Here is a 24,598-nt window from a genome sequence, read left to right as displayed (position 1 = left end):
CGTGGTTGAGCGTGCCGGGGAAATCGCACCCTGCCTGGCAGCCGAAGAGCCCGACCTTTCGGCGCTCCCGGTGCCCGCGGACTCGCGGTGCTTGGCCTTCTGTTGGGCCCCCGTCGCCGGGGCGCCCTCACAGGACTTGGAAGCCCGCTCAGACTTTTTCTTCGCCTTCTCACCTGCTGTGCCCTTCTCCAGCCAGGCGACGAGGCGGGAACGACGATCTTGTTTGGTCCGTTCCGAAAGGTTCTTGCTCCTTGAAAACATTTTGTAATCCGCATCCAGGGCAGCACCTGAACAGCTTGGATCCGGGCGACGAAAACTTCCCCCTTGAGGGGCGTAGAAGAATTCCGAAACGGGTCCCCGTAATCGGAAGTAGAAACGGTGGAGCTCGAGGCTCGATTAAACTGAAAAATGAGAAAATCTCCTGAAAAAGCGCGAAAACGCAGCAAAAAACTCGAGAGCTAAGCACGAGGACTACCAACACTTGAACGTGCGGTAAAAATCTGAGGATGGCTGCCAGACGCGGGGCTTAAGGAGAGGGCAGTCTTTGGCTGGGGGCAGTATGACCCAGAGATCAGTGATTGGTTACTACTAAGAAAGACAGATCAGAAACGATACTGATTCTTTCTTTACCGAGGATTCCCAGCCTGACGACGGGGAATATTCATGAGCATGTGAATCCATGCCAGACCCCATGCTGGAGAATGCACTTTTCTCTAGCGGGATCAAAATTTCCTGCATATGGAGCAGATCTGGAATTTTCAATGAGCTGTTCCCCGGTGGATGATCCTGAGGCTTTTTTAAAAAAGGAAGGCAGTAACCAAGGGCTACCGTTTCCAGTGCCCAAGCACCTGAAGTAATGTCTCGCCACTCTTTCAGATGCTGTGAGAGGCCTCAGAGAGGTTTTGAGGTGGCAGAGGGCCAAGCTGCCGCTGCTTGGGCCGATTTATTACTGCCCCCTCAGACACCATGAGGGAATCTGCTTTGTATTTTATGACTGGCTTGTCCTCTCCCTTTTCCAATTGAGGAGTAGAAACGAAAGGATTTACACCTCCAAGATGATGTACCGGAGTAGGAATGTAAAGGCTGTCTAATAGCGGCACTAAGAGATTTAGCCGCTGCTTTCGAGGTATGTATGCTTTCCAGATTTTCATCAGCGTTTCTACCAGTCTCGAGCTGTCAAAAGGGATATTGAGTAATCTATATTGCACGCCTGGTGCAAATCCAGACTTCCTCAACCACAAAAACCTGTGTAGCATGGTACTAGTCGGCATGGATCTGCTAATACTATCTGCAGTATCCAGACCTGACAGGAGGCACTCACACATTGCCTCCTTATCATCCTTGACGATAGCCATGAAGCTGTGTCCCTCTTCCCTTCCCCTTTTGGGATGTGGTTGGCTGCCATTGCTGCGCAATCCCACAGGATGAACGAGAATGTAGATAAGGCACATGTGGCATTTGCCGATTTCAAGGCCATGCTACCAGCAGTAAATATTTTCCGTGCCCAAGCGTTCACCCGTTTATCATCCCTGTCTGTAGGAATGGTAGGGTAAGCAGATTGTTGTGTGGTCATGGCTGCTTGGATCACCAAACTTTCCGGAGTCGGGTGCTTGGTTAAGTAATCTGGATCACTGCTTGATGGCCTATATTTCTTGGGAAAGTTCTTATTAACCGCAGAAATAGAATCTGGGGTTTCCTAATTTGTTGTAACCCTTTTTTGCAAAGCATTATGAAGGGCAAAATGGGATCCCCTCTGTTGACCTTGGTCTAATATGTCTGTTAAGTCATCTTGTTGAAAAGGAGGAGCAGGTCTACTCCATCCCAAATATTCCACTACTTTGCTCATTAATAGTCTATATGAGCTGTCTGGCTTTCTAAATTCCACCTCAAGAGATGCATCTAACCCACTGGCATTTGGAGTGCCATATTGAAGACCAAAAGATCTTTGGTCATCATCAGATGGTTCATGTTGTTCATAAATTGAATAAAGAGATTTGAAGAAATCTTTTTGTGGCAGAGGCTTATAAGATTTCTCCTATGTTGCATTCAATGGCTCTGAAAAAGTCTTTGGAGTAGGACTCGAGGCCAATGGCTTCAGGGTCTTCGACTTAGGCGTTGATGGCTTCGATATGGGTGCCGAAGGTTCCGACAATGAGGGCATCGATGGAACAGATTTTGTTTTGGAAGTTGTCTTCGCCAAAGCCCTCGAGGGGCGGGACTCGACTTGTCACGGTCCTCAACACCTTTTCACTATTTCAAGGCTTCGAGGGCTCTCGATGTTAGTCAGGCTTGTGTCCCAGACTCAAGGATGCACAGGTTTTTGCTTTAGACTTCCCTTTGTCGTCTTTATGCAGAGCGACCGGGACATGGATTTTTTTTACGTTCTTTCGAGGGAGTAGGGGGCTTCTCTCTCGAAGATTGCCATAATTTCCCTCTGAAACTCTTCTCATTTAGCTGGGCAGTCTGATTTAGTTGGACCAGTTACACTCGGGTGAGGAGACACTTGAGGAAGGAGACCTAGGACGTCTTTTCTTCAACTTCCTGGAAGAATATGAAGAATGACGCGAACGACTTCTGGATCAAGATTTCTTCGATAATTTTTGACGAGGAGAATCTCTCGACTCATCAGAAGTACGTTTTTTTTGGAATCGAAAGGGGTTTAGAATTATACCCGCTGCCAATTTACCTTTACGCTCTCTCAGAGCCTTGTCAGTCATCACCCGATAGGATTTGCACTCCATCGTACAATGCTCCGAGGCACCACAGGCAAACACAGTGGGGGGGTCGGTGATGGACATCTTCAACCCACAATCCTGACATTTTTTAAAACCCGTCTTCGGCATCAATGGTGTTGACAGTGAAGACATGACGTTTTTTCTTTAACAAACCAAAGCGTGCCGTAATTTCTCTGAGCTAAAGCTGCGTTGGAAAAATGGAATTGAAGCCAACAGGGGTGGCGCATGCTACATTTACTGCGGATGACATCGGACGGAAGCGTTAGAGGGACATCGATTCATCGATGCAACCGCACAGTGCCCTCCGTCGAGAAGTTTTTATTCCGAAGCAGCTGAAGCTGGAAAAATATGGGAGAACACAATCCATTCGAAATTAGCGGCTGTGCTGAGGTGATGGCAAAGTGTGTTGTGGTCAACTAGGTTGAAAGCAGCCTAGAAGTCCAATAGGAGGAGAGTGACTTTGCCAGCATCCGAGAGGTCATTGATCTAGTTCATGAGATCAAGTAGGGCAAATTCCATGCCATGGCAGGACAGAAACCAGATTGACGAGAGCTGAGGATGTGATGCTGTTCGAGGTAAGATTGGATCTGGAGGTATGCTGCTCTGTAGTGATGGGGCAGTAGTTGGTAGGGACATACGAGTCAATAGAGGGTATTTTCAAAAAGGGGGCGGGACCCAGGATTCTTTGTGCAGGGCTGGGACAGTTCAGGAGTTGAAGGAAGAGTTTATGATGGCGGTGAAAATTGGTAGGAGGGTGTCAGCGCAGTCCTTGTTAAGAGGGGCTAGGCAGGTGTCACCTTTGCCTTTGGAGGGTTTAAGACCTTCGATTATTTTGGCCACGTCAATTTCTCTGATAGGGTGGAAGTTAAAGGTGGGAATGTGAGTGGCAGGGAGCGGGATGGGTTTTGGCAAGGATGGTCTGTTGCTTTCTTGAAGTAGGGCAATTTCTTCCGACAGTGCAGTAAAATCCAAAACACACTAAGCATCGTTGACAATGACGATAGATGGTGTAGTGGGGTTCTTGCAGGATAGCAAAGAGCCTGCGTGAGTTTGATTTCACGTTAGAGATTCTCATTTTGAAGTTGGAGGCTTTGGCAGTGCGAATTGTAGGTTTATTTTCCCTGGCAATGGTGAAGTGAGATTTGGTGGAGGTATTTGGGTTGCGACACCATGCCACTTAGCCGGCGCGCTTCTTAGCGCAAATAGCTGCAAAGTCAGTGGTGAACCACAATTTCTTCTGGGTGGTAGATTTGGTCTTGCACAGTTTGAGGGGAGCAAGAGCATCAACTGATTGGGTTATTAAATTGTTACAGGAGTTGACAAGGATGGTGGGATCAGTGATGGTGGTGGTTGGGTAGGTGACATTGGAGAGTAGGGGAAGGAAGCGTTCTTTGGTGACGTTACATGTGGAGGGAGAGGGGGTGTGCTGTGGGGATGGCGAATCAGATAATGCGGTGCGCCAACCAAGGGCAGGAAGTGTTGGATTCAAGTTGAATATTGCAGTTAAAGTCAACAAGCCAATCTAGAGTACGGCCTAAGATGTGGGTGGGTGTCGAAACAATTTGTGTGCCACCGATGTGATGAAGGGCGCTGGCCAAGGAGGTCACGTTGGTGTTAGTGGTGTCGTAGAAGTTTGGTGGTAGGCTTGAGACTGGTAGTGATGAGCTGGTGTATGTCCTCTTTGAAAGTGGAGGTGGGCGACAGAGAAGGTGAGTAAATATGGTAGAGGCAGGTGAGAGGGAGTTTAGTGTAGGGCAGATCATAGTTCAGAGGAGTGTCTGTGGTGGTGGTTCTAACAGGGATAGCATCTTTATGGATAATTGCTACCCCACAGACTCTACCAGTAAGTCTATTGCTGCGGTGTATGGAGTATCCAGTGTGTAAGGCTAGGGATAAGGCTGGTCCAACAGCGACGTGGAGCCAGGTTTCAATAATGGCTAGGATATCCAAGGTTCTTGGTGGTGATAATGTCAGATGTCAAGTGCATGTGCCGGGAGTGATCAGGCGTTGATCCAAGCACAGTTGATGGCGGAGGCTTCTGAGGACATAGCCAGGCTAGTGTTGGGGGCTGCTCTGTTTGACAGGGTCGTGGAGGAGCCCTCTGATGATGTATGCAGGGGAGGGTGAGAGTCAGTATTGCTGTGTGTTACGGGTTCCACAAGGGCACATAGCCGAATGTTTCTGGCATGACATGGAGGGGGGGGAGGAGAGGGGTATCTGGTGCCCGAGTGCGGGTGGCTAATTGAGTCTTGTGAGGGCATCAGAATTTGGTGGTGCTTTGGATGGGGTAGAGAAAGGGCAAATATCTGGAAGTTGGCAGGGTAGTGGTGTGGTGAGAGGAGGAAGGAAACTAGTGGGAGGTGGAAGGGTTGCGAGTGTAGAAGTGGGTGAAAAGAGGGTTTTGCAGCGGTCAAGAATTGGCTTACCTGGGAGAGGTAATGCAGAGTGCAGCAAGGAGGCAGAGAGGTAATGCAGAGTGCAGCAAGGAGGCAAAGAAAAGCTGAGATGGGGTGATCTTGGGCAGCAGGCCAGGACTGGTATGACCTCTCCATGCCCATGCTGGCCTCTGTTGTGGGCCTTTGGTGGGGACCGGCTGCCAGGCAGGCTTAGGAAGTATCCCGGGAGAGGCCTTATAAGTGAGACAGGAACGAAATCCTGGGAATGACAGTTTTATTTTGGCCACATTCTGTCCCAACTTGCATACCTGTAAAAGGGTATACTGTCAAGTCAACCAGGGACATATTAGATTGATGGTAGAAGCGATAATGAGATGTACCCTTTGGTTGGATTTCCTTGTTTTTTTTTTTCATTCTTCCTGTAAGAAGCCTTCCTTTAAATTGCATCCCCAATCCAATCCCACACCGTGAACTCTGAATAAAACCCGTCTTTTAAAACTCATTGACAAATCTTGTGGCTTTCACCCAATGTCTCTGTGACGACACACATCCATTTTTAGCAGTAATCCTTTGAGGGAATGTGGTTCAATCTATTAGAGGCTATTTAAGCATGTTCAAACATGTTAGAAACATGTTATTATTATTATTTATTATTATCAAAAGCTGTGCTACAACCTCCAGTGTGCAATATTCGGGCTCTAGAAGGGTAAGCAAAGCAGTAAAGGAGAACCCAACAGGGTATGCAGCCTTTATTGCTGGCCCACATAAGAACTTCGAACACATTACTACAGAAAGTAATACACATTTTCAGTTTTTCAAATGGAAGCTTTGCAGTGGCGTCTCCCTGGCTTGGCAGGTACACAGTCACATCATGAACACAACAATGCATTTTGTTGGGATAACAGAGATGCCATTTCGTGTGCCATTGCAATCAGCTGTGAAAAAGGGTTCTCAAAGCAAAACGGCTAGGAGGTCCTGGGTTGACAGAGCAACAAGTAGGAAGACAGCACTAGGAATTGGACATCTCTGGGAATTTCACCCAAGGATAGATCTGCTTTTCCTCCGAGCGTCGTTCAAAAGGCTTCCTTCACAAAGCAGCAGTGCACCCCTTTCACAGCGGTTCCTGAAAGGAATGTAGGCCCTGTCTGAAAGTTGAGGCATATCAGGGCCCTTCCCCATGTGGGTCACGAGAGGTGCTCTCTAGTCCTTAATATTCAAAACTCCAAAATTAACCCAAGACAGTAGCCAGAAGATGTATGCATTTGGAAGTGGGACTAAAAGAGGAAGGAACCTATAGAAGGGGGGATTAGTCCGCAGGAGCCTCAATACCAATTGGTTTCACAAAAATACAGCCCTATCCCCGAGTACAAGGTGAATTTCTTGAAAAGGGGAGGGAGAACCAAAACACAATTGAATATAAGGACTAGCAGTAGTAAAAGATAGTGAAGGCAGGAACATTAGATTTTTTTTACTGTTCCCTTAGTCTTCAAGCCAGCAGTCTACTTGAAAGAGGAGGCAATGTAGGATTGAATGCAGGCTCTTCAGGCCACACCCAAGCCTGCTTGCATACAATCTCCCCTAAAAGCACTATGCCATGGGATGCCCAACTTGGTCTAACCCTTCGAGATCGAACAGTACTTCAATCTGACAAACTACTCTAGTCCCTTTCAATGGGAAAGTGTGAATTTTTCATTAATACCTTGCACCAATATAACTGTACACCAATGATCAAGAAATCAGTCAACCTCCACATAATACTCCATTCTTGTGAACAGTAGCGGCTCCTCATTGGTTGTGGTTCTGCATAGTTTACTTTCTGCTGTGATGCTTCCTCGAGGTGAAGAAGCAACAAAATAATGCTCTTGCAAAGAAAAAGCCCCAGTGTAATGAAAATAATGATGCAGTTAAACAGGTTGGTTCTTCAAGTCACTTTAATGTCTATTGTCCTGCTCTTTGTTCTCTCCCATGAGATATTCCAGTGGTGATGTGCTTTGTGAAATTATGAAGAATAGCTGCCACAGCGAACCATGGGCTCTCAACTGCAGCCTCATCTCTGTGCAATAAAGACTGTGTCAAACTGTCAGAACCAAAGGTCTTTGGGCCGGGGATTGAAGAACAACTTTAAATTCTCATACCACAGACCCACTTTACCAGTTTATTTTCTTGATACCAGTGACCCATATCTTTTAGAACTGCGTAGAACATGCAAGGGATACTCACATTGAGTTGTGCCGCTCATTTCACTAACGCACATGAGCTGCACAGGATGCAATGGTCAAACAAGGTGGCCTCGAACCGTGTAAGAATGTCCTCTCCTTGACATGGAGGGAATGGCACATATCACACTCCTGTATGCAGGGCCCACATGTTCCTTGGTACCTTCACAGACATTCTCCTCCGACATCAAACAGCCAAACTGATGTGTATTTCTAACCCCAAAGAACGAAAAACAAATGTTTGCCAACTGTTGTATGAAGTTACACAAATTGAAACACTTTCTCCATAGCCCTTCTTCGTGTTCACTCCATTGCGAGAGGGGCAAAAAGAATGGTTGTACTTCACTACAATAAAGTCCCTAAAGTCCCAAACGTCCCAAATTCTGAGAGCTGGGAATTCAAGCCTTACTTCTGCTGCCATTCACGCTAAAAAGAAAATTATGAAAATACTTTGTACAATTTTCAGTTTTGAAAGAAAGAGTTTTTGTAAAATCCACATGTTGGGGCAAAAGAATGCTTGCAGGCCACTTTTGCTGGCACTCCCTCCTTCAATAGAAGCGCTTGTTCCTCTCTTGGCGCTTCTGAAACACAACAGCCCCCACCACAGCACAGACGATGATGCCAAGAAGGGCACACAGTAGCAGCATGAAGACCTTCCAGCCTGTTAGAGGCCCACTGCGGAAGTTCCCAGTTGGGTCATCAACATTGTCTGAAAGAGACAAAAGAATCAAAACAATACCAGACAGGATAAAATTGACAGTACTCGCTACAACAGCCCTTCTGCCTCTCCCTTTCTACCCCCCCCCACTTCCCTTTCCACCATTTCACTGCTGCCCTCCTTCTGCAAGCTTGATAGTGCTACTTTTCAGCTGTCGCAGGTGGTGGAGTCAATGGACAAACCCAAGACTAAACATGTTACACAACACAGTGATTTACCTGGATAATAACAGAGACAGCAGGTCACAACTTTAAATCTCATAAGCTTTACACCATCCTCCTCACCCTTCAGATAAGGGTGTTATGCAGGTCTACATCTGTCGACAGGCTCTGGCCCAAGGAGAGCTGTAACAAAGGCTTAAATTCCACTATGGTTTTAAGCTTGTGTTGCAGTTAAGCTGATCGAAAAGTATTGGCAGGGTTCCTCGCCCGTCAAGATCTGGAAGCAGAGATAGCATTAATTTTCCTCTCTTTTCTTCTTCAAGGTTGTCAGTGTTCTCTTGCAACCAGTCTGCGTACCTAGACCTCAAAAGGCTGACTTGTCTTGTTATCTCAACTCTGGCTTCCCCCACTAGCCAGGATCTGGGCTATAAGTCCTACACGTCAAGGTTACGTGTACTCCCATGCCAACAAAGAGGCCGCGACTTCCTCATTTTGTTCAATTAATTCATTCAGCCTTTCCCTAGCCCCCTCTTGTATGTCGTTTCTCCTCCTTGCTTCCTCCCCAATCGTTCCCTCCTACACCTTCAACCTCTCCCTCACAAGCATTCTCTCATCCTCCTCGAACTCCAACCTATCCCACATCCTGCTCCTCTTGCCTCAATATCGACATAACTTTGATTCTTGAAACTCCTTCCAAACTCTCACTTTTGTTCCATCACTAACCTTTTTATATTCGGGCCTGTGGGGAAACTCCGCTATTAGGGTATTTATTAATTTAACTAATCTTTTATAACACGCTACATTACCAGAGACCGGGATTCGGACCAATGTTGGTCTGCGTGTCTTGCTTCCAAGACAAATGCGTTGACCTGGAGCTATCCGTCCCAGCCCCTCCTGGGTCAGTTGGTGATGGGAGTGTTCGAATGGCTTACTGGGATTTGATAGACCTCATTAGTTGAAAAGTATTATCCCAATTGTGCTTGTCGGAGATCAAAGCGATAAAAAAAGGAACCACCCTCTTGGAATCAGGTGGCCAATTCTGCCACAGCCTCCCTCTTGGTTTCTTCATTAGCAAAAAAGCTCTATACTCCCCAGTCTCACCAGTCCTGCTACCTCCTTTCTATAGTGTTCTCAGCTAAACTCCTGGTTTACGGACCATTTACGGCCTTATACTCTCCCCCATGATTTAGGAGTATGTGGTATACCGAGTATGCATGTGCTTATACGGATGGATCAAGGGAATAGGCTTGGGAGGAGAGGAACTCTGGGGGCACCACCCTATCCCATCTCTGGGGTCAGCATTGCCGCGATCCCAAAGTCTTGTGCACCCCGAACTCCAGCTGCTGAGATGTGACGGTCACACGACCATAGGAGCATTTCTGCACCCCTTCGCCTTGGCAGTCCGATCTTCCCCATGTCCACTGCTCCACCAGATAGAAGCTCCAATGTTCCATTAGACCACAGCCAACCCACCACATCAACTACTGTCCTATGCAAGCACATCACTCTCCCCTAATATACCGTAAGGCTTTCCGGTACATAGTAATACTTTACCAAGTCTACAACTCTTAATTCCAGCGTAAACACCCTGTGGGCCATTTCAATGGTCCTGTGCCCAGCCAAACGTTTACTGCCCACACCTACTTCAGCATTTCAAATTACCCTTTGGAGACTTGAGTAGGCTGACGCTGGGCTCAATCTTTGTCCAGTCCACATTCTCATCCTCAGGAGGATGCTCCACCATAAGCTGGAACAGCTTCATCGAGATGATGTCATGGTTATCTGGGCAATACAGAAAACAGATACATCCTTTACCATGCTATCCTAATATACAAGATCTAGAGGTAACGCTCTCCAAACAATTCAGAGCCTAGGTCCAGTGGCATGACATGCAAGCAATTCTTCTAGATTGCAGACCCTGCACTCTATTTTCACAAACGCCATTACTGAAAACGTACCCATAAAGCCCATGTAACTGGTACAGGGGTCAGATGTCCCCCGCACCTCTTCAGTCGCCCTCAAAGCCAGAGAATGTGGGTGAGGGGACTTGCGCTTGAGGACATGGATGGAAGCCAAGGGAAGGAAACCATCCAACAAGGATGAGCATCAAAAGGGAAAGCACAGGGTCATGCCATCGAAAACAAAAAACTCTTACCAGACAAGTCTCCTGTAGCTGATGAGGCCCCAAAGAAGTAACCCGTGGGCAACCTGACCCCAGAGATGTCAAGACAATTCTTCCATTCATTCTTATCCTCAATATCTATCATTACCTGAGGGAGGAGCAACAAGCACCAGATAAGGAAGAAATTAAAAGATTTTGCAAAAACTGTGAGCCACACTTGCAGACAACAGGATATGTTTGAACTGTCCTCCCATAATCAATTATTTGGAAAGCTGTGCATGCATTCCCTGCAGTGCTCCCAATCTAAACCATGAGCCCAATAGACCACAGATATCGGCACTTCCTTTCATGAACTATCTCTTGCCTTCCTCTCCGCAGTCTTCTCTACTGTTAGGCAATAGCAGGGCCTAAAACATGAGAGCAAACTTGATCTAGCAGCAGCATAGGGTACGAGACTAATGATCCTTTTGCCTCATCACCGTAAAAGAAGATGATCTGCACACACGCTTACTCACCATCAGCCTGCCACGAGAGTACCGGACTGCTAAAAAGGTGTCGTGGTTCTGGTTCCGGACATTAACTGTGCAGCCTGCCAGCTCTGCTGCCCGTCCATCCTTACTGTGATCGTATTCCAATGAGCCGTTGTTCACCATCACAGAAATGTATGGAAATACACGCTGTAGAGGAATACAAAGTCCGTTTAGAGCTCGGAGTAACAGATCAGAGTCACACCTGGGCATACAGAGGAGCTAGATCCTCCCATCCTATCCTTAATAACGCCAATTTGGGGCTACTTCCAATACTAACCTCAGTTGTCTCATCATTGGGATACGTATCAACGAAAAGGGCTAAGCCATTAAATTTATCTTTGCTTCCAAAGACAGGACCTGGATAGGAAGACACAATGGACAGCTCATTAGAGTGTAGAGCATGTTACACACTCGCACACTTTCTCCAAGGAAGGGCACAGCAACACTTTTATTTAAGAGCAAAAATGAATGAGGGTAGAGGACAGCATGAGGTGAAAGTGACATGGGGTAAATGGTAGCAGAGGAGGGACGCTGGGGAACGTGGGGCCAGCAGGGGACCCAAGAGGAACTCAGGGAAGTGTGGGTCTGGGCAGCAGAGGGCCATATCAGAGGGGGCAGCACAGAAACTGAGTCAGCAGGAGACAGAGGAGCCAAGACTAGGAGCAACAGAAGAGTTAAAACAAAGGGAAGTGGGTAAAGAGGACCCAAAGGTCAGCTGTCACAGAGGGGGGAAAAAAGTACCTGGGCTGGAGGGTGTGGGTACATTAAAAAATGTGAATAATTCGGGAAAAGAAGACAATCTGGAAGCTATCATCAGGTCACTCGCCTGGTAAAAGCCGGTCTTTTGTGTACCATAGGGCAAATCCATCCCCATGAAGGTTTTTCTTTCCCGATCCATGGATTTTGAACTGCACGTGCATCTCCCAGTCCATCAGGAAACAAGCCTGCAAAAAAGACGACTTCCGTTTACTCTATAAAACGTACTTGCAAAACTCAGTAGCAGATGTCTAATATAGATAATTCATACACTGTCAAATACTGTATTCTCCTTATTGCTTCCAAATCAGCGCTTAGAGTGGAATGCCTGCATGCAAACTAATATTTCATTTCAGAGGTACAATAGTAGAGTTTGTTCTCAACCCATGCTTTCCAATTCCAATGCAACTTCCACAACGTGGTATCCTACTCGGTCCAATATTGCTACCCTGGAAGAAATACCATTCGTTTATTTCAGCTTGGGATGGCTGTGCTAATTACCCTGGAGCGCGAAGGCTTCGAGAAAAATGCATGAGCCACATTAGCAAAAAAGATCAATCACAAAGCTGGCAGCCATCTTTCTTGGGTCAGTTGGGTTTCCAGAGGGACAGTCTGCCGACGAGACCTTGACTGATTATCAGTCAGGATCAGCCCCTTGCTGTAATTAAATGCAACGTTTGTTTAATGAGATATGACCCGATGCAACAGGTAATTCATGGAAGTCCCACGTAGATGTGTCGGCTGCACAACAATAGTAGCCACCAAATTGGAGGTTACAAAATGTATAGTTCTGGCACTGGGCAGAGAAAAACGCAGTTAAGGAATTAAAACAGGAAATGCCACACCCTCTTCTGCCTAACGCCATTTTAAGTGCGGGCTCACAAAACAGATCCTGAACAATTTCTTTAATGAAAATCTGATCTAGCATGGATTTAGTGCAAGGAGCAGCGGAATGCTTTGCAAATACAGGAGGTGCTGTACCTAGAAACATATATTGTGGGGCAACTGGTAAAAAACAGATTACAGAAACTGGGAAAAGATCGAGTAAGGGGGAGATATGTAATTGGAACAGTACTTACAAATGCCTTAGGTTTATTACATATTAAAAATGTGCTGAGAAACACACATTTGGATCAAGTGAAGAAGAAGTGATTAGAATTAGGACTTCGAGTGGCTAAATTGCTTACCTTGGCAATTGATCACATCATCTCCTGCCAGTGGTATTTTTTTGAAGACTTTGGGCTATTTCAGACCCATAAATACATGCCACTCCGCTTCAAGGACAGATTAAATTTAGTTATCTCAGACACAAATGTATCAGCGATCATGTTTGCTGGAGCAGAATTCATGCGGCTGTCAGACCAGAGGGCCCTTTAGACAAGCCTGCTTTGGGGAAAATTCCTTACAGATAGTGACTCACCACTCTGTTCCAGATGGATCCTTCTCGACTCCGCTCGTCTGGAGTCAGTCGTACGTACTGGCTTGTCAGCATGGTGCTCCCTTGGAAGTCCCATAATGGCATCGAGCTGGAGCCAACCCCTAAAATAAACACACATCTGTCAATATCAAGAGCAAGTTCCACTAGTAACTAGAGTCAGGGGAGCAAGTGAGGTACTCCCACAATGACATCAAACAATGCCCAATTACTGCTAAGGAAATCTCAAGAGTACTTTAGTGCCGTGCTTGTTTGATGGCTTTCTGAAGGAAATCCGTCTACAAAACGTTACCAGCAGAGCCATATAGCGCAGGACACCAAAAAACTAAAATCAAGAACCCTCATCCAGAGTGAAAAAAAGTGTAGTGTACGAAAGATAGCATCTTCTCCATAGCAACATCAATGAGGGGATGTATTTCGACAGCGTACTGTGTTCAGCCCCACAGATAAGGGGTGCATATGCCAATTTCCTTCCTAAAAAATAGGCAAATACTCCCAAAAAATAAAAACTGAAAGTAAAAATGCTCCCAACAAAAAACTAGGAAACAGACACACGTAGAACCTTGTCCCATGCTTTCACCCACAAAGCTCCATGGATATGTTTGAACCAGTAGTACCACAGGAATAAACTACTATTATTAATGCCTAATCGGAAGAAGCAAACAAGCATCTTTTAATGTACATGAATAACTAGGTGCAAAGAAATAATCATTACCAAAAATTTCCGTTGTCAAGTTAAAACAGATTTTTACCCGCTTGGAAAATACTCCCATTGGAAATCCGACTTATGTTTTTTTGTACTCCCTAAAAATCACTTATACTCCCAACTGAAAAAAAATAGGGAATAAGATACTCGCACCTCCAAATCTTATCTGGAGCATGGACTGTGTTTTAAGGCCATCTAGAATCTGGTGAGACTTGGAGTGGATCCCACTTCCAGAAATCCACGGTCTCTGTCCAGAGATAGGATAAGCCTGTTTGGGCCATTGAGCTTTCAGCAATGTTCTGCTCTCCTGGTTGAGGATAGAGCATTGCAATTGGAGTTGTAGACGTGCCCCACGGTTTCTACCTCTTGACGCTCATTTGGCGCAGTATTATGTAACTGCACTGCTTCAGATAAAGGCATTGTTGTAGACTTTTTGCAAGAATTCTATGCGTTTTTGCGAACAGTGATGTGTATCAATGCAGGCATTCAAGACAAGCTCACTCACTTTCGACTGGATAGCATGTGAGAATGATCGAAACTTTTGGAGCCACGAGAGATTGAATTGAATGCCTAGCACCAATTCACTCATTTGGAGGGAAAGGGGTATTAATTGACAAACAAATACCCATACCTAGATTACTGTGTGTGCTGCACTGTCATTATGGTATTGCTACTTTGGAGCCATTATCTTTTCGCCAGACAATCTGCACATGCAAACTTAGTGACCCGATTTATTCTCAATGTGTATTTGAGCACTGTAGGTATGCATCTGGCAAAGCAGGTTGTACAGTTTGATTTTGGGCTTTTCAGTTAATTGTAAAAGATGTGAATTGTTCCCTTTCATCGGACAGTAGTTCCAATTCTACGGTTACCATAGTAAGCCCTTTTCGTTTTCTTAAGTGCATTGTAATACTGCAGCGTAAAGAGCACAGACTTCTTTTTCAATTAAGTTACTGCAAGAAACACTCCACACCAGGGCGAAACCATCTTAGGCACTACATACAATATTTTGAAGCCCAGTAAGCCAATGCTTCCATTTAATATGTTTTCTAGTCTCACTCAAAAATAGCACGAACCACTGGCACGTGTCGAGTGATAACTGACTCTTGGCGAGTAAGACGTTGTGCTGTGGGCATGTGGAGAACGGAGAAGTCGAGTGACTTTTTATGCCCAGCTAGTAGCTTGCAACTTGACATTTTTACCCCATCTATAGGCAACTATCCTGCATTCTGTTTGGTAGTGTCGTGATATCGGACTGTACAATTCTCACGGCATGGATAGAGGCAAACTGCCATATCGGTTTACTTGGCTTCTGCCAAAATCCACAGGCGTCTTCCTGCGAGGATTTGGGGATTGTGACTTGAGCCCTGGCAGTTTTTTGTAATGAACAATTCAGGCAGCTGGATTTGAAAACCTCTGTCCATTATACATGTACATAATTCGTGCTTTGTGATTCAAAGTGTCTCGTGTGAGCACCAATCTAGTCATGTCCACTTTTGATAGCCGTTTAAAGATTTTGTTGCAAGTTGTGTTCAGTTTTTTTAAAGTAAATATATGGGTTGTTAACGTGTATGCCACGAAGTCAAGCCCATAAACTACCATTAAAAACTGTACGTATATATCCACACAAGCTCCAAATTATACATTCAATCCATCAACATTACACGGTTCCTTAAGCAGTTGTTGTTCTGCTAACTTTGTCTTTCAGTGATAAAGCTCATGTTAAATAGGTATTGGAAATTAAAGGATTAGGGAGCACTAGAAGAAACCACAAAGCTGTAAGATTAATGTTTTTGCTCTAATTCACTTGTAAAGTGGGCAGAAAATCCATTCAAGTTTTTACAGAGACATTGCACAGCTACAAACACATTGATAGATGATTTTCCTGCACCGGCCCTTGGCCATGGCTAATGGAAGAAGGGCCATTCTAAAATGAAAGAAAAAAAATTATCTTTTTTCTCAGTGTGCGCATAATACCCAAATAAAATGATTTGCCCTGGGAATCCCTGGTTACTTTGATTTAGTAATTTTCCTATGGAAAAACTGGACACCTTGAGTGTCCCATCAACGTCGTTGTGGGTGCTTTTGATCCCCACCAATAGAACGTTGAGTGTAAAGCTCCGCCCCTGCGGCTTTCCCTCAGATTTTAACCACTGCAGCTGGAGGATAACCCCCTGTAAAGGATGTTTGCCTGGAGGGGGAGGCTGGAGGGCACATGTGAATCCATGAAAGATACCAAAGCTGGAGAAATGGAGTTACAGTAAGAAACTATTCCATTCTCCAGCATTGGATCTTTCATGGATTCACATGCTGTGAATAGATTTTATAGCAGCTTACATGTTAGCCGGAGATAAACCAGGCAAACAAAGATTAGAAACCTTTGCATTTTTTTTGCGCTCATGTGAGAAGTATACATACGCAAGTACAAGACGATTCCCCCGGAAGCTGCAGGGCTTACCTTTCTGAACAGCCGGTGAAGGACTGCCCGTCCCATCTGCAGGTCTTCAGCGTGCTGCTGTTGTAGGCAGTAGTGCCTTGTAAATGTGTGAGGCACTGCCCATGTTGCCACCTGGCAAATGTCTTTGATGGGCAATCCAGACCAGAGAGCTGCTGAGGCCTTTGTGTGGCAGAAGGAAATAGCTGAGGATATCCACCTTGCGATGCCTTGTTTTGTGATGGCTTTTCCCTTGTTTGAGGGGCCAAAGGTAACAAAGAGCTGTTTTGTTCTAAATGATTTTGACCAGTCCAGATAATGTAGGGCTCTCTCTGCAGGGAAAGTGGCATTTTGACAGAATGTAGGCAGAGTTATGGTTGCATTCTTGCGAAAGTCCGGTGGCACTTTTTGGATGAAGTGAGGACTGATGGAAAGGATTACCTTGTCCTTCGCGAAACAGAGAAACAGAGGGTCCACCACTAAAGCCTGTAGTTCCAAAACTTGTCTAGACTGAGGATGTAACAGCGATTAAGAATGCCACTTTCCAGGTCACAAATTTGATGTATGCTGTTGATAGAGGTTCAAAAGGAGTTTTCATGAGAACAGCCAGGACGAAATTCAGGCTCCATAGCGGTGGAATCCTTTTCTTTGGAAGAAAAGTACGTAAGAGTCCTTTTAGGAAGTGTTTGAGTAGCCTGTCACTGTGGAGAGGAGGTGATCCTCTTTTCCTTGTGAATCTAGAGATTGGAGCCAAGTGCACCTTTATAGAGGAGATCGCTAGACCTTCTTTTGCCACTTTGAGAAGTTAGGGTAGACCCTGCTGAGGTTTTATAGCCAGTGGTTGAAGGCTGGGCTGCTGTGCACACCATGTACAGAAACAGCCATTTGTGGTTGTAGGAAAGGTTAGTGGACGGAGCCCTAGCTGCAACTAGAATGCGCTGGCAGATCTTGCAGGGTGTTTAAGTGGCCGTATTTGGCGTGATCAGTAGCCACGCTGTTATTTTGAGGGAGCCTGGGTTGTGATGTAGAATCACCCCGTCGATCTGCGATAGGAGATTGGCGTGAGATCCTAGATGGATTGGAAGGTCCACCGCCAGTTGAAAGAGGTCAGAGAACCAGGTTTGTCTGGGCCAGTACAATGGTAACAGAATTATTTTGCAGTGATATTTGCGTATCATTTGGATTGATTTCATGATGAGAGGGAATGGAGGGAACGCAGAAGCGAACATGCCGGTCCATGGGAACGAGAATGTGTCCCCTTGAGAGTAGGGATGTGGGATCCTGCTGGCACATTTCTTGCACTGCTTGTTGCTCTGAATGGCGAAGAGGTCCAGAGGAGGATGACCCCCATGTCGAGAAGATTTTGGATACTTGGTTGTTGTGTAGTTTCCAATCGTGGGACTGCAACAAATCCCTGCTGAGGGTGTCCGCTTGTTTGTTGTGTATCCCCCGGCAGCAGAATGTTGTTGTGAATGGCCCAGTGCCAAATGGTCTGTGCTTCTTGAGGCAGGGTGTTTGACCACGTTCCGCCTTGTTTGCACAGATGAAACATTGTGGTTGTGTGGTCCGTGAGGTCTCGCACAACTGAATTCCCGATTAGCGGGAGGAAAGACTTTAGGGCCCAATGTACTGCATGCAGCTCCAGCACATTTATGTGGAGGATGGATTCTTCGGGGGTCCACAGGTCTTTGACTTGGTGCTTATCTAGTTGAGCTCCCCACCCAGCCAAAGAAGCATTAGTCACAATCGCGAGATGGTAATTGTGTTCTACAACGGGCATTCCCTTCCGAGATGTTGTGGGGGACTGTCCACCATTTTGGTGTGTTTGAGAGAGTTTGATGGTAATTCTTTCTGAACAGGACCCGTGTGTTTGGGACCATCTGGTAACTAGAAACCTTTGTACTGGCCACATGGTTATCCTGCAGTTGGGTATTAGTGGAATGCAGGATGACATGGTCCCTCGTATTTGCACACCATAATTAGCGTGTTTGGAGTGAAGGAATTTGTCAGGGTTATTCATTTTTTCACTCTGATGAGGGTTTGGCAAGGCTTTGGTCCGAGAAATTGAGCGCCCAGGAATACAAAACTTTTTGAAGCAACTGTGCAAGATTTGGTGCAATTCATTGCAAATCCCAATTGTTGGAGAAGAGCTTCTGTTTGTCTCAGAGAAACTGTGGTTTGCTGATATGGTGGACCTCAAAGCAACCAGTCATCTAGGTATGGGTAGACGTGGTGGCCATGTTTTCTGAGAAAAGCTGCCACTGGTGCAAGGCCTTTTGTGAATGTCCTGGGGGCTGATTTGAGGCTGAATGGAAGTATTGGAAACTGGTAATGGCTTTCACCGACCATGAATCGAAGATACTTTTGGTGTCTTGGATGTATCTGGATGTGGAAGTACGCATATTTGAGGTCTAACACCACCATATATTTGTGGGGTTGTATGGCCTTTATGATATCTTGAAGTGTCACCATCTTGAAATATTTTGCAAGGCCAGGATTGGACGCCACCTCCCGTCTGGTTTCTTGACGACAAAGTACCTGGAGTATACTCCTTTTCCCTTTGCCGAATGGGGAACTCTTTCAATTGCCCGTTTCTTTAACATTTGATGCACTTCCTGCTGTAGAATTGGAAGGTGAGGGTGCGATGCCTCCCATAAAGGTAACGGAATCTGTGCACGTTTGAATTCTAACAAGTGGCCGTGTTGGATGGCATCTAGCACCCATCTATCTTTTGTAATTGCTTGCCACTTGTTGAGATAAAACACGACATTCCCCCCCCACCTGAGTGCCCCTGAGGCAGTCATTGTTGGTCCTTGTTCTGTCTGCCTCTTTGAGAGGTGACTGATCCCCCTGCTGCGCTGGGAGGACTGGTAATTTCTCGTGTATCCCTGAGATTAGTATCCCGATCTGCCGTCATTTTTGTTGTCCCTTGAGGACGAGAATCTAGAATTACCCAAGGCACCTCGAAAGGAACAAAAAGACATTTTGCCTTGTAAAGTTGTTAGAGATCTAGCAGTACCAGAGTCTGCTTTCATTGTTTTGAGGGCCTCATCGATCTTGTTGCCAAACAGGTTTTCTCACTCAAACGGCACGTACACCACCTTGTGTTGTACCTCCTGCTGAAAATCAGTGCAACTTAGCCATCCTTGCCTTCTAAGGACTACCCCATTGCCAGTTTGTTTGAATCCCGTTTCAGCGGGATTCACAGCGATGTTAATACTGTGGTTTGAGGCCTTCACGCACCAGTGACATCATTGCTCTGGCAAGTGCTCTAATATAGGAGCCAAACGATGCCACATTTCTCGATTGTAACGAGCAACTATTGCAAGGGCATTGGCTATTTTGACTGTTGCTCCGATGGTGAGCACTTTTTTACAAAAGGCATACATTTTTCTGCCTTCATTGTCTGGGGGAGTGGCGCATTTGTGCTGTGTACAAGCCTTGCGACCTGCTGCCGCTGACACCACTGACTCTGGAGAGGGTTGTGAGGCGAGACATTTTGGTGTTGTATCTGGTACCTTAATTTTTTGTCCAGACTCCCTTCAAGTGCAGGTTCAGAAAATGGATGTTTTAGAGTATGAAGGCCCTCCTGCCAAACATGATCTGAGATGGGTATAGAAAAGAAAGCCTTTCTGCACTTACCCAAGTGGTCAAAAATATAGGAGTCCTTTTCATCAACAACAGTTAAACCGAATTCCTGGCATGCCTTAGTTACCATGGAGCAGAAAGCCCCAATGTCATCTGGGGGCGAAGGTTGAGCAGGACCACTTTGTGTATCTTGGTCCGGGTCATCTCGTGTCCTACGCATCGTCTCTGCGAGGAGATGAAGAGGTGGTAGAACTTGTGTCCTTGGACCTGTGTCTTACTCTATCTACTAACTCCCCCTCTTCTTCTTCGTGTTTTCGTGGACTTTCTCTCCATGGCAGTCGGGGTCTAAGAGGAGATTGGGCTGTTGGACGTTTGTCTTGGTCCCTGGAATAATGCCCTGGATCCCTTGGTTGCTGGTGATCTGGCATACCCTGGTCTTCCCTGCATAGATGAACGCCTGTGGCTGAGGAGGTGGAAGCCTGGCATCGAGTTGTCCCACCAGTGTTTGTGCAGTGGAAAGCACTTGCAGGGAGAGCAAGGATTGCAGGTTTAGAAGGGGATATTGTGGAGCCATACCTCCCGTTCCCGAAGGTGCTGATGGTAGAGTAGGTGGTGTGTTATGTATTCTTAGAGGCGTTTCTTCTCCTCGATGCTAGACGATCAGAGGGTTTGTCCTGAATATGAGGCTGGGACCTGCCTTCCTCAGGATCGGAGTCCGTGACCAGTGGGCACTCCTCTGCTGGAGGCTCGAAATCTGAAGTGATTTCATGCTGTAAAATGTCCTCTGGCATGATGTCAGGGTAGCTTACAGGAGAAACTCCTAGAGGAAGTCTGATCTACAGGATACCTTTCGGGGTTTTTAGTATTCCTTTGCCGGATGATATACTGTCCTGTATAGGTAATTCCGTGGTGTGATAGTGGTTGACGGGGTTGATGCCAGTGCAGCCTTACTCCCGGACCATTTGTGTTTTTGGTCATCGACAAGGGGGTCGTCGACGAGTGATGTCCCAATTTTGTCGATTTCGTTTCGGAGTGGGTATCGAATGGCGATTTGGTCATCTGAGGGTGCTTCGTGGACGACTCTAGTCCAGAAGAGGATCTGCGAGACTCTGAGGATGACTGGTGTTTCTTTATTGCGGACGAAGACAGGGTCTTCGTGGACGACTTGAATTTTTGTCCATCGTCGGAGAGGAATCGGACATGGTTTTAGTCAACAGACATGAGCCTTTATCATTCAGTTTTTCCTATGGCGTCTTCGTCGACGGGACTTTGGACAAGTGCTTAATCCCAGAACGGGACCCCTCACCGCTACCTGGTGTTTTTTTAACAGGAGAGGAGTGGTTGGCCTAATCGTGGCTCATGGACGATTTTGTCTGACCTGTTTTTTGTTTTTTCGCCAAAAGGTTCTTCAGACCTGGACCTGTGACCTGATGGCAGCCTCTTGTCAGAGGGAGCTCTAGCTCTCCCATTCCTTGAAGAACCTGCTTCTGATGCCGGGTATGCCCCTTCATTAGGCCAACAAATGAGGCAACGGTTTCTGTCCTAAGGGTTTTCTGTGTAAAACCCTGGCAGATCTCACATTCCACCGGGGAACGGTTAGGATAGAGGCAGTATAGACAATCTGCATGCCTGTCACCTTCATACACGTTTTTTAGGTCGCAAGTGTCACAGGGCATGAACAAGGACTTTTTCGGTCCAGAGGTCTCCATGGTCATAAATGGGACCGTAGATGAGTCGTCGGTTGCTCCGGTCGGAGAATAAGATGAACAAATATAAATTGTGTGTGGAACAATATTATCTCTCAGGAGAGAAGTTCTGGAGGAAACCCACCTGCTCGAAAGACGGTTGAAATCTGAAGAGAAGCTGCAGGGGCAGAGCTATACACTCTACGTCCTATTGGTGGGGGCCAAAAGCACTCGCAACAATATCGACGGGACACTCATGGTGTCAAGTTTTTCCATAGGAAAATTACTAAATCAAAGAAACTAGGGATTCCCAGCCTGACGACAGGGAATATTCACAGCATGTGAATCCATGAAAGATCCAATGCTGGAGAAGGTATGGAATTACCATTGGTCTCATCTATTTATTTGTGAAAGTGTATGTTCGGAGTTGGCTCCAGCCCCATAACAGTTGGTGGGCTGAAATTTTGGCTCGAGGTCGGCATACCGGTATGGGGTGTACTAGCGGTTGTGAAATCTGACCAACCGCACCCATTCGCCCTGCACAGGGCGGGGTCTGGCTCTGTGCTATCAGTATAGGCGATTTTGGGAGATTGACGATTGTTGGCTATAGCCCCACAACAGTTGGTGGGCTGAAATTTTGGCCGGAGGTCGGCATACCAGTCTGGGGTCTATTGCCAAGTGAAATTTGACCAACCTCACCTATTTGCCCTGCACAGGGGCGGAGAAGGGTCTGGGCCTGTGCTATCAATATATGCGATTTCAGGAGATTGCCAATTTTGAATAAAACATGCACATGACTATAGCAGACCCTCCCCCCCACATGCATGTCAGCTACAGACCCGTGCAACGCTGGGTGGTACCGCAAGTACATTCATGGTTGTCACATGTATTAAGTAGCACCCCATACGTTATATTGAGTTCAGAAAGTTTCTAATATAGTCCAGACAGTGGCTGTTTCAGACATTATTGCATTTAATAAGAGCCGAGAGAGAGTGAGTAACCAAACAGAAGCCTGCAGTCTGTGGTTAGTTTGGTAATGCAAGGCATTTATACTTCCTGAAATATATGTTTCATAAAGTTACTTTCCATCATTTAAAGAGTGCTAGAACATACCAGACTCCCATATAGAGGCACCATAACTCACTGTCATTATGGATTTAGCTACGTAGCTAATACGGTCTGCCTTGCGACTCATCATGCACATCACGCACTCTTCTCGTGTTAGGTATGGCACCTATATCTGGGGACATGCACCGAAATTGGCTCTTAATATGTGGTAGCCAGGAGAAATTGCTTGCATATCTCATGCCTAAGTAATACTAGCTGGAACGCATGGATAATTGACTGCAGCGTGAACGTTTATTGTGTGTTTGAGTCACTTTCCTAAATGAATTACTGGTGTTATAATGAGTATACGTGGTGACCAATGTTGGAAAGAGAATTGAAGTCCTGGCTATTAATACCTTGTCACCTACATAAACTAACGCCGACTCAGCTGCAGAACGGTCATACGGACTGGTTTGACGGCAGATGGCAAGGTGTTGGTGTAAAATAAGGTTACTTATAAGTGACTATGGTTTGGACTACAACTCCCAGGATCCTTCACTAAAGACACTGCTGGTGAAGGATCATGAGAGTTGAAGGCCAAAACATATGGGAGGGTCACACGATGAGTAACCATGGTATACAAAGAGAATCTAGAGAGGCCAACACATAGCCCAGGTATACCCCTCTACTTAATTTGAACGATAGGACAGCGCACCTCCCTGGACATATTCTCATTGTGAAGTTCTTTAAGTAGTTGGAGAATTAATTGTGAAAATCGAATTACTATGTGCCATAGTTCTTGCCTTTCTTTACAATCAAATGCTTTAGAGATGTCCATGAAGGTAAGAAGCAAAGCAACCTAGCGGACCGGTACATACTTAGATATTATTAGATGCACACTAAAACATTCATATACTGTCCCATATTCTTATCTAAACACATACCGGGGTGGTCATTAATCATAAGCAATCTTTCCATTGCGCAAACAATGAAGGGTAGTATTATAAGTGGGACGAGACTTCATTGCTTCCTTCCTTCTTGGAAAGTGTTTCTTCACTACAGTAAAAGCATTGAAGGCCATAGTGAGGACTGGGGCCCAGAGCTTCTGACAAAATGTAGAGCGGTCTAGTGCCATAGCTTTTAGGATTTCGCTATGGTACACTCCAGACTGAAATAAAGACCTCCACATCCAGTAGAAGCCTTATTATGTGCCTCCTATGCTTAAAATGCTCCTCATCTCCGAGGTAATGTCATCGGTCCCTGTGGTTGCATAGAGAAACCAGAAATGATCCACTCAGTCTAGCACAACAATATTGCAAAAATAAATTAGAATATCAAAGTGTGATAGAATGCCACCTGTGAGGCTCTAACAGGCTGAGCTTTTTTTAATTTTAGCAATAAAATGATGCAGGTAGCTCCGTCTCTGAAAGGGAGGTCTTCTAACCAGAGGCCACTTTCATCAGGTTCCATGCTATAGTGCACGTGACTTTGCTGGTCTACCGACACCCCATCAGCTGCCTTATCGTTTAACAACATGGCAGTCACAAAGTGAAATGGTCATTCCTGCTAGTAACTTGGAGCGAAAGGTCCAGCATGTCAGGGTCTGCCTCTTACTGTGGACAATCCTGATCCCAAACTAAATTATAGAATTGTGGACCCCCTGATCTGGTGGCAGATAACCAATCTAAATGTAAGCCATGTCTGGTTATGACTGTGTCTGCTTCACAACAATATTGGCCAAAAATCTATGGATTATCAGCTTGGTTTCTACTGACCCTACTGGTCAAGGCCCTCTTTGTATTCACTGTCTGTAACAGAGTTTTTCCCAAAACAAACCCTTTGGTCTTGGTCCCAGCAAAAGCCTTTGTATTCCCTGTTAAGGGGTTTTCACCTCTCAAGCAGACAGGAACTGCCAACAGGGCACAGGTAAAGAGGACCAGTGCTGCAAAGGATACACTCTGCCAGGGCAAGGGCTGCAGGGGAAGTCCCACCAGGGTGTTAATTAACAGAGACCTTTTGATGTAGGAAGAAGTGTTTAATTGTATGTAAAATGTTCTACGTACAGCGCT

At 45.9% G+C, this 24,598-nt stretch overlaps 1 protein-coding gene across 1 annotated transcript in view; it reads right to left on the bottom strand.

The window, feature by feature from the left end:
* Positions 1–7,044: 7,044 nt before the first annotated feature.
* The window catches only part of LMAN2 (lectin, mannose binding 2), a 38,487-nt gene continuing 20,933 nt past the window's right edge, over positions 7,045–24,598 (bottom strand). Inside the window, exons 2-8 of the mRNA XM_069651541.1 lie at positions 13,055–13,173; positions 11,705–11,822; positions 11,156–11,235; positions 10,864–11,025; positions 10,382–10,496; positions 9,889–10,008; positions 7,045–8,056 (exon numbers count right to left, since the gene is read on the bottom strand). Of these exons, the coding sequence (XP_069507642.1) occupies positions 7,896–8,056; positions 9,889–10,008; positions 10,382–10,496; positions 10,864–11,025; positions 11,156–11,235; positions 11,705–11,822; positions 13,055–13,173 (875 nt within the window). The 3' untranslated portion in view covers positions 7,045–7,895. The remainder of the gene's footprint in view (positions 8,057–9,888; positions 10,009–10,381; positions 10,497–10,863; positions 11,026–11,155; positions 11,236–11,704; positions 11,823–13,054; positions 13,174–24,598) is intronic.

Source organism: Ambystoma mexicanum, chromosome 3p (assembly GCF_040938575.1).
Source record: "Ambystoma mexicanum isolate Mex_15411 chromosome 3p, UKY_AmexF1_1, whole genome shotgun sequence".
NCBI classification, from domain to species: domain Eukaryota; kingdom Metazoa; phylum Chordata; class Amphibia; order Caudata; family Ambystomatidae; genus Ambystoma; species Ambystoma mexicanum.
Note: the sequence above shows the minus strand (reverse complement) of the source record. Positions and strands in the feature narration are given on the sequence as shown.